Source organism: Columba livia, chromosome 7 (assembly GCF_036013475.1).
Source record: "Columba livia isolate bColLiv1 breed racing homer chromosome 7, bColLiv1.pat.W.v2, whole genome shotgun sequence".
NCBI lineage: Eukaryota > Metazoa > Chordata > Aves > Columbiformes > Columbidae > Columba > Columba livia.
In genome coordinates, this window is record NC_088608.1 from 25,894,246 (window position 1) to 25,905,099 (window position 10,854).

The following is a 10,854-nucleotide window of genomic DNA, read 5'->3' on the forward strand; positions in this document are numbered from 1 at the left end:
TATTAGAAATGATAAAAGCTTGAATAACTGTGCTTGAAGTAAGAGAAGTGGCCAGGGGAGCGGATTGGAGATTTCCCATTAAGAACTAGAGAAGGAAAAATTAAAAAAAAAAAAAAAAAAAAAAAAAGATAAAATATTCTTGGTTGCCACTATTGACAGGAACAGATTAGAGGAAATTAAATTGGTATGAGACTCAATTAATTTCCTTTCTCACATGTAAATCACCATTTAATATATTAACATATTGGTGGCAGAACTCCCTCAGCAAAATGACTAGTACCTGTGAACAAAGCACTTGCTCCTAGAAACAAGAGGAGGATCACTTTTGTATATGCTTATTCATCTTAAGGCTAGGAAAGAACCATTTTATATAATTGAATCTCTGGCATAAAGCACACCCTTCAACCTAATTCTATGCTCGATCCATAATTTATGTTGAATGATGGCAAATATTTTAGAATACAGAAGTCAGGACTTCTTATGAAAGTTAAGGTTTATCTAATTGTCCTTAGCCTTTCCCTTCCCTTACTTACAGCAGGTAGGATGATAACGCTTTATTCTGTACATAGCAGACTATCTAACTAACATTTGTCTTGTCCCTACTCCTAAACAAACTTCCATGCTGCACTTGAAATATAGAGTGTAGTTTCACATTGTCCTGAGCATCAGTTTTCCCAGGTGATTTTCTAGCTGCAAAATCTATTTCCTGCTTTTTCCCTCACCGTTTAAGTTAGTCAGCCTACAGTGTCTCAAACTAGAAAGATAAGCTACACTAGAGCAGCATGTGCCGAATTGTAAGAATGACAGAAGATGCCTGAGAAATGTAAGATGTTTTAATTTAAAGAAGCCATGCTTAGAAAATTCTAGTCATAAAGTTTTAAGGCCAGTGAGTTATAATACATATTTTCTTGACAGTAGCAGAGCTTCTGTTATTACAGAGCAGCTAATTCAGGTTTAGAAATGTGGTCCTATATTTGAAGGAATACCTGTAATCCTTTGTCATAAGGGAACAATTCTGCCAATCCTGTGATTTTGATCTACTGTCGGACAGCCTGGCAGCAAATGGTGCTGGTGTGAAAAGTGAGGGTTTAGCAATTCCAGCAAATAAACATATTGCCCAGCAAAACTTGGCATCCAGACAGCTGCTCTCTGAGGCGTGATTCTGAGGATCTGTCAGAACACAGCACCCTTGAAGATGTGCCTGTGTTGGTTGAATTCACACACACTTATCAACAGCTCTGAGCCCATCTCTCAACTATGAAAAACTAGGATGAAAAAACATCAGCTGAAAAGCTTAGATCCTCTCCTGGTTGCACCTGCAGCTGCCCAGCCAGCCCAGCACAGGGAGCCGAGCAGGAGAGCCCTGCAGTGCTGCCCACCGGCATCACCAAAGTGGAAAGCACCTCCACAGGTTTTTCTGCTCAAGCTGTTGTTGATGTATCTGAGATTGTTACAGGCGGAAACACCCACTTAGCTGACTGCAGGGGCTTCTGCTGTGCATTTGACCTCTGAAGACTTGCTGACTTCTCTGACGTCTGAGAGCTAGAGAGGGAAGGAAAGAACCAGCCAGATGAGATGTTTACATGCTAGCACAAGTTGCCTGGGGTGACAAAAGCTTCTCTGTCTACTCCTTTGGCTACTGTGAGTGGGAGATGTGGTCCCTTCAGTCACAGCAAAGCTGACCACTGTCTCTGGTTGCATGTTCTGGCAGCCCATGGAGAGCAACAACAACCTCTCTGTGCTGGAGCAGCTACTCTGCACTGGTCTTATGGAGCCATGGCAGCTTCAGGCAACTTCTGAGAGGTAAAAGGGGGTGGAAGCGCTGTGTGAGAGAACAAAATGGAAAGCAGCCAGACATTTGCAACATGAATTTTGCTGCTTTCATACAGTGTTCATTGTGATAGTTTAACACTGAGCCTTTTAACTGTGGGGAAAATAGCATGAGCCTTAAAATTTGCCATTTAAAAGCTTTACCATGTGGATTGCATATTGTATGGCTGGAGCTAAGATTTAGTAACAACCAGCAGACATTTGAGAAATCAGTCAGTCCTTGTTGCTTGGTATCCAAATGATCATTCACAAACATTTATGAGGCCATGGTGACCTGCTGGATAGGCTAATGATCTGATCTGCTCCAGATCACGCATGTGACCTTTATAAACCCGTCATATTTGCCAGTGCTTCAGATAATTTGGTTTGATTCAGTCATCAGCACTTGTGAAAGAGATGCATATTGAAGAACAACAAAAAAAGAGTAGATTAAATTGCATGACTGAATAACATTTTGGTCTCATAATCATAACAGACACATGAAAGTTTTTTTCTCCTCCTCAGTCTGATCTTAGGTGTAAAATAATGTATCACACATGATTATCTTGCTGATTAACATCTTGCTAAAATGTCAATGTATTTTTAAACTGACACACTGGTGTTTCAGATTCTTTTTACTCTAAATGCTGAAGGCCCACCATGTGTGCTGGCCTTTGAAGACTCCATCAGCTGTAAGGGACAGAGTGACACCCTGATTTTGCTTTTCCTTGCGTAATCTGAACAGGAGTTTGATAATACTTAGTGCGCTGGTTTTCTGTGTCACTTTGTTTACCTCACACTTCAAACTTTAACGCCACATAGAACATTAATTTTTAGTATTTTACATATATTAATTGTAAATAAACAGTAGCTCTTTGAAGTTATTTCTTCTTTATAGATGACAATGAAGATAAACTACAAAAGCTGACCCTTCTTTCTTTGAAAACAGTAAGGGAAGGTCTCATTAATTTCTGGAGGACCAAGCTCTGTGTAAAGACAGATGACCTGGTTGTGTTCGGACTCACTGACCGCAGGAGTAAGGCCAGACCTTTGCATGCCAAAGGATTAGTACTGCTGTGCCATGAAACTTTGGTTATCAAAAGCTTACAGGCACAAGTACAGTTTAGAGTCCTTTGAGACAGTTCTACAGAGCAGCATCTTTCAGTCTTTCTCAAAAAAAGAACAACTTTTAGGAGACTTCCAAACACTGCAGCAAACAGACTGTTCACAGTTGCCCACATTCACAAAGCAAAATTTTCCACTTCCATTTACTTTTGTCTTCCCTCCCTCATGTTTTTCTTTTTGCTAACTCACATGCATGGGAATTGTCAGGATCTGTGTGTTTTATCGCTGTCACTTCACAGATTACTTTTTGATGTTCTTTGGACCGCTGGTGGCCCAGGGGCCACCCAAGAGAGTGTCTGCCTTGGTACACACCGGGGCTGCCACTCAGCCAGGCTGGGCTGCTGCTGTTGTGCTGGCTCTGCTTCGCAGCAGGGCCAGTAGCCTCCAGCCACAGGTGATTCATGAACATGAGCATCAGCAGATGAAATAATTGCTGCCAGTCTGGCAGAATGAAGTTGTTCTTGCAGGTGGGAATGAAGCAGCACAAGGAAAGGTATGTAAAACACATTTTCTTTTTGCACATAAATACTAGTCATGGTCTGGCTTTCGGTTCACACTCAGTAATCCCGCACTGATCACTGTATGCCACAGTTCTTGCCATGCTATATTGATGTTGCCATCACACCGAGAAGCCTTCACCAGGGATCAGCACTGTCCTCTGTTAAAACTTGTTCTAACATTTAACAGAGATTGGTTGTTTCACCAGGGAACTCCCAGCTGGGGGGTAGCAATCCATCCCAGGAATGGAGACAGTGTCAGGGAGGGATGAAACTGGCTCTCAGCACAACCTCACGTTGTGTCTCAAATTCCATAACTGAGAGTTTTGAGGAGGATTTGGAAGTAGCTGTGGAGGCTGATAGGTGTATCTCTCCAGCACTCAGCACAATGCGGGAGAAAGGATGAAAATGCTAATTTAAAAGCCCAGGAAACTGAGCTGTATCTGTTCCCAAGTTGAGATGAGGGTGGGTGGCCCTCGTTATATGCAAAGAAACTTAATTTTCCTTGAAAGCATAAATAGTGACCATTAATCTGAAAATTCTTGGAGGGACTCAGTAGAAGGAAATCAAGAGGGTGTCATTTTTGACGAGCTGGATGGTAGAAGAAGAGTTTGGCAGCAGCTGGGTAGACAAGTGGGTTAAGGGTGGGGTTAATGTTTTTTAAGGGGTTGCTAACAAAAGCGTATGGACTGAACTCTGACTTGCATGCAAGGAGAGCTTATCTAAACCAATTAATTAAGTAAAAATGGATTAAAGGTTTCAAGAACTGATTGTACAGATGAGGGAGACAGATAGCAGGTCATTTATACAAAGAGGAAATGAGAAAGCTCAAAATAGGCATTTGGGAAATTATAGCATTTTCCTTACTGGTTCTCTGTCCTGCTTTTACATGGAGTATATACCCTTCTGTATTTCAGCTGTTTAAAACAAAAAAAATTACATAGTAGGAATTCATTTTTTCTGGGCAAACAACTGAATTTTTTAGCAAGAATGTCAAAGTGGAGGTAGGGGAACAAACTCTTGTGGCAGCCCCTGACACACTCTGCTAGTTTCTACTCAAACTGAGCTTGAACTTTCCTAACATCATCTGCACATTGTGGGCACATATTTTTTTCTCTATTCCTCATTTTTACCTTATCTTGATTTTCTTTCATTGTATGCATCACCTTTTTGGCATTGGAACTCACTCACTGAGTCCCTGCTTAGCCAATCTTCTGATATAGCAGCTTGTTGTGTGTCAGTGTGGGCCACTCCTGTGCTTGGTGGGGGCTGCCCCTGAAGACCTGCCAGCTCTTCTGGGCTCTGCCACCTTCACAGCTGCTTCGCACTGCAACCACCTTAGCCAAAAACCTGTGCTTCATGACATTACCCTTGGCATTTTTTTCTGTTGTTGTTTTTTTGGTTGGTTGGTTGTGAGGTTTTTGTTTGTTTGTTTGGGTTTGGGTTTTTTGTTGTTGTTTGTTTTGTTTTTCATAAAGTCAAAAATATATTTCAGTTGGGGAGAAAAAAAAGAGAAAGGTGTTTCAGAGAAGTCAAAACATATTTGACTGCTAAATTCTAAACAAAATGTTCCAATAAAAAGTGCTGTTTCCTGTTTAGTGAATACACGATTTTTGTTTCGATATTCTCATTTTTGCTGAAGGAGCTAGAACATATTTCATTTAGGATTGGCATAGACATTTTTATTTGGCTCTTATCCTCTTTGGCCAGGTTTGTTTGCTTGATAATTTCAAGGAGATTTTAGTTCTGAAACTCTGAAAATCAGGCTGCTTTGTCTGTGGCTCAGCTTTGCCTTCCACTGTTTTTTGAAAATCTGGAAACATGTTTTTGATAGAGAGGCTCAGCTCCAAGTCATAAAACTAAATAACCTTCAAACTTCAGGGAATTCAAATTGCCAACCAGTCTTCAGTCCTGAGTTTGGTAAATGTCGACACTGGTCCTTGGGCAGTGAAGCCGGGTGTAGGAAGAACTCTTAAGTAGGATGGGGAGCTGTGTTAATTACTCAATCTTTTTTTTTTTTTTTTTTCAAGACATATTTAGTTCAGGAACACTTGGTGATTTCATACCTTGTGACACTGCTTAGCCTTCTAATCTGGTGCTTTGGTCAGATGGAGAGAAGGAAAAAGACAGCTGTTGATTAAACAGCATAGATGTTATTTTGTGTCAGAAAAAATGCCAGAAAGTTGTCCCATTTGCACTCATAATTTATAAGTAATCTAGAAATATGCTTTGAGGCAGTGACTTCATCTAAAAAGAATTGCCGGTTCAAAGTGTATTAGTGCATGGCTGCTGAATATGGCTTGGCATTAAGGGTTTCTTCATCAGCATTAATTGGATTAAATTACCTGCAGTGAAATATGAGCCCTTGGAGGAAAAACAATTCTTGTCCTGCTGGCTTTAGAAACAGAAAAGGAGGGGGGAGCGGGAAGGGAAAAAGAAACCAGGAGGCAGTGATCAGACAGGCTTTGTTTTCAGGCAGACCATGGGTGGGTTTGGACATGCTGTGAGTATGAAATTGCTGCCAGGCGGTGGTGAGGTGGTGAGAAGGGGCAGCCCTTGGACCGGGAGGGGTTTTTGCTGTCAGACCTCCAGGCAAAGAGCAAAGCCCCAGACAGGGCCTGGGGCTGTGGGACCGCAGTCAGGTTGGGAGCTGGGGGTCAGCTGGGACCCTGTGACCCCCTGCACCCAGGGACAACAGGGCAGGGCACCATGCTGGGGACAGGGCTGTGAGGGGAACCGAACTGCATCAGGAGGGTATAGGCACCATGCTTCAGGAGGGCGAGAGTGCTCCCAAATTCAGAGTTACCGATTGCCTGGAATAGGGGACGTTAATAAGATAAGGTGACTCCTGGATCAGCATTTGCAGTCCTCCCTATTCGCAACTGATATTATGAAGCTTCTGCAGTTTAACACGCAATTAGTAACTTTATGTTTCTAACATAGATCTACCGAATGCACAAAAAATATCTTCTAAAATATCCCCATATATCCCACCAAATATCTTGGCTTTTTTGTTGTTTTTTTTTCCTATGAGTAAAAGCTTAGAGTCTATATTTGTTGCTCATCTTTACTAGCATTTTTCATCAATTGATAAAAACAAAGCAAAAACAGCAGCTTTCTGGTGCCTCTTGATTACTATTTGAGAAACCTGGGGCCATTAACTTTGTTACCCGTGTATGAAGATTGAAAAGATGAAAAGGGAATATCCTTTCTAATAAATTAATGTTACCATAGTAGCAGTTGTTAAATTGGTTGGGGCGACCTGAGTAGTAAATTTTCACCAGAATGTGATCTTTCAGCAAATAGTTTAGATATTTGCAAACAAATATACTGAGTATTAATAGACTCAACTTAGGAAAAAATATCTCTGTGGATTGAGCTGCAGCTCACTACCTGCTTATCATTTGCCTCATACTGACAAAGGGCAGAGCACACAGTTTGAACAACACTGCTGGAGTGACACTCGAGAGCCACAGCAAAGGCTCTTGAGTTATTTTGGCTCAGCAGGAGCTGTGGACAAATATGCTGGTGTGCTCCTGGGCATGCCTGGCTACAGCAGCTTCTCACCACCCTCAGCAGCCACTGCTGACTACTGCAGTGTTATGTGGCTAGATACACTTTTAATCTAAGTGTACAGTTGCTATCATTTAACTAAGTATTTTTATTACCCCAGACTTTTCTTTCCACTGTGAACGCCTGATGCATTGTGCACAAGATGTATCTTTCCAGGAAAGGCATCAACCTTTTCTGTCACGCATGTTCATATGTTACTGACAAGAAATTCATTACCTGTACATTGATTCACAGTAGTTATTTCTTCACATAGTTGAGCACTTATTTGGTAATGCCACACATATGGTCCGTTAATTCTGACAGCCTGATGCTGTCAGAACATCTTGAGGCTTATGAATAAAGATAGCGAGTCTTGTGCACTTATTGGTCAGTGCAGGAAACCCTGTGAGTCTTTAGTTCAAATGACACTGTGGTAAATAGCTGGCAAAGGTGAAGGCAGGCTGTAGAACGGAGGTTATGAAAAATCATTAAATAAGATTGATAGTTGCCTGCTACACGAAAATCAATGGGTAATGCTAATTGATGTCATTTCTCTCAATTTCTTGCAAATTTTACATTGAACATTGCAATTAAGCCACATAGCGAAAAGTATTCACTTCTACCAAAAATGAAGCTTCATCATGCTAACTGTGTATCACACGCTTGCTTTTCTGTCCATAACTTTTCCTTTTTAATCTTTGAAAAAACTCCCTAAAAAAATGATGCATTCTGGCTTCTCCTAGCAAGCCCTGTGTGAAGCACTGGACTGTAGCTGTTAGATGGGTACTGTGAATGTGCAAGAAATAGCTCTATAAGCCCAAATGCCAACAACAAGAGACAACTTTGCTCTACAAACATAATATAGTTTTGAATTGAATGTCCTTTAACCTATATTTAAAGTGTTTGTCTTACTAAAGGGTGTTGCTACAGAGGCCAGCTTGGTGGTAGCTGAGCACCCTCAGTGTTTCTTCATGCATCACAGTTACTTAATTGGAAATGGTTTTATTATTGCAGGGCACACTTTTAAGTACTGTGGCTTGAGAGCATTAAACTATTTGCTCATTTCACATCTGAAAAACAGTTTCCCAGGGAATTAAATACTGTCGGGGGGGTGTGGGGTGTGCGGGGAACAAACAAGAAAACCAACAGTGATGGGCTCCTGCTGAGAGTGGAGCTGGCTGCGCTCCTCTTGTACAACCCATTGTAAGATCCTCTTTTTCAGCTATTTGTAACTTCGTTGAATTGGCATAATTTATATTGAAATTTTGTTCAAGTGATGTATTTGGAAGAAACTATCCCATATTTTGGAGTGATGTGGACACAAACAGTGAAGTGTAGGAATCTCCAGGTTAAGTGATGCTGGGGCCATGACTCTCGGACATACAACAGCAATTCCTCTTACTCACAGTTGGAGGTAATCTGGATCTTGCCCTGTATACCTTAAGGGTGCACCCCTTTTTGAAAATTATACCTCTACCAGTGCTATGACAGAGGGGTATCTGATTGTCCAGCTGTGGTTATCATCTAAAGCAGGGTGCAATTTCTTCTTAACAAACAGTGGAACTGAAGCACACAAGAAGTTTGTTTGTTTTTTTTTCTGACAATTAGAAATGGTGTGTAGAACTATGTATGATCTGTCATGAAACCAAAATGTTCCGTGATATGGCAGTAATGACACCAGAAAACCTACTTCAGGCTTCTGTTTTGTTGAAATCATGCATTTTTGACTAACAGTTATGTTCCCACTACAAGTGTTTTTTCAAAAACCAGGGGACCCAGAAATGAAACTTGTGCATTTGCTGTTTAGATTTGCTGATTTCTTTGCTCAGTCATCTTTTTTAGCTTGCTTTTGCTTCCTTTTTTTGCTTGAATTCTTCTATGACAGCAAGGCAGAGCTGAAAAGGTGGGACTAAGCCCATTCATCGAGGCCTGCTTGCTTGTCTTGAACATTGGGCAAGGAAAATAACTTTGAAATTTGATTAATTTCATAGTGCTTATTTCACTTGCTGGCTGAAACCAGCCACCAGCATGAACTTCACAGCTTTCCCCAAAAACCTAAGCTTCCAAATATCCCATGACAGTTATTAACTCTTTTCATCCAGCCCCAGGTGGTATTTGGAGGTCAACAGAATACATTCTCCATGTGAGAAAATGTGCAAGTTTTTCATCTCTTCAGCTCGGTCTCAGAAAAAGGCTCAAGCTGAAATTCTGGTAGGACAATTCCCATGTCTACTGTCTGAGCCTTCAAAACACTTAACTTGCTTGAGGTTGGCAATACTAATCTGATCAAGTATTACTAAGGAAAAAAGAGAAGCAAATACTGTTCTGTTCTACAAGGTATCTATCTTTCAGCAGTTTTTTTCAACAAAACATGATAAATTTCCTAAGAGTTTATGTTCAAAGAAGAGAATGTTTCTTTTGGAAATACACCATGTTATTGTTTGAACTAAGACGTTTATGAAAATGAGATTTAGAATAGGCATTTAAAAACTTGCCACTAGTTTGTTTTTTTGTTTGTTTCTTCGTTCAGGAAAAAAATGTCTGATATGAGCTAACACAACTTTAACCATGACTTCTATATTTTCAGGGATTAAGCACCTGAAGAGTCAGAGTGATTCAGCGTTTCCAGAGGAAGAAGAGGGAGTTAGTGAAAGGGAAGAGGAATGGGGCCATTAAAGAGCATGGAGCTGCTTCGAGACCCATCACAGAGACAACTGACCTGGGTGGCCGTGCGTGCATCAGATCATTCACCACTGCTTGTGTCCCCGCGCCGCAGCACTCGCTGTGCCACCGGCACCGGGGCTCCCCGGCAGCACCCTTGGCTGGGTTTTACAGCCACCTGCAAATGTGTTCTGTGATCCTTTTACCCAAAGATAAATCAGTTATTTTAAAGTCATTTTTCTTTCATTTTTTTATGACTTAGAAATGTAATTTGCAAATGTGTTAGCAACCTGATGTCAGTACTGCCAGAGCTTAACTACTGCGTGTGAGCTGTTCTCTAAGACCTGTTGTAAATAAAACTGATTTAAAAGCTACAAAATAAATATGTTCATTTAGACAAAATTGTATATTGTACAGTGGGTTTGTCTAGCATGCAGAGAAATGTTAACATAAAATAATCCTTTCAGTTAAGGGCAGCTTCTACCAGTGTTGTTAGAGTTACTTACATTAATGTAGATAGAAACAAAGCAAGCAGAGAAGGATGCAAAGACATTCTTCCCTGTATTCCCTGGATATGCAATGCGTAAAGTACTTGTCTTGCTTTTGGTCTGAGGCTGCCTAATTGCATCACACAAAAACAACTTCTCTTTATGCAAGAACATTGCTGTCTGCAGGCATTAAAGTTTCCATTTGAGAACCAGAGGAGACACAGGAGCGTGCAAGACCCATGAGCAATGTCCCACACACCGGCTGAGGAGTGGGAAATGCTGATATTCACCTTCATCACCCACAGCACACACAGGGTACAGCCTTCTGTGAGAAAGAGGGACAGACCACCCCACATTTGTCACAGTTTCAGCCAGTAAGTGGCAGTAGATCAAGCTGCAGTGATTTAGCTTGTATCTGAGCCCTTGGGTTTTTGGTTCAAGTTTGGCATCCTTCATACCAACATTTTCATTTGTTAGCCCACACAAACTCTATGGAATAAAATGAGATAATATGGAGAAAGAAAACCTTGTTTCTTCAAAGTCACACTTGACAGATCGTTTGCTTTTTTTTTTATCAAAGGCCAATTTTTCAACCAGTTCATTGTCAGATATAAAGTTTTACCCTCCATTTAGTGTTCCACTCCCTTAAGTCTCTTAAAAGGCAGAGCAAGGGATTAAAAAAAAAAAGAGAGATGAAGGGTATGAAAACACAGAGCCTTTTG

General features: G+C 40.9%; 1 protein-coding gene across 2 annotated transcripts in view; it reads left to right on the forward strand.

The window, feature by feature from the left end:
- PPP1R1C (protein phosphatase 1 regulatory inhibitor subunit 1C) overlaps window positions 1–10,046 on the forward strand; it is a 57,643-nt gene extending 47,597 nt beyond the window's left edge. For both annotated transcript variants that reach the window (XR_010473696.1, XM_065068919.1), the window contains one exon: window positions 9,571–10,046. Coding sequence is in view for 1 of the 2 variants with exons in the window: in XM_065068919.1 (XP_064924991.1) it covers window positions 9,571–9,659 (89 nt within the window). In the remaining variant the exon portion in view is untranslated. The remainder of the gene's footprint in view (window positions 1–9,570) is intronic.
- Window positions 10,047–10,854: the final 808 nt, after the last annotated feature.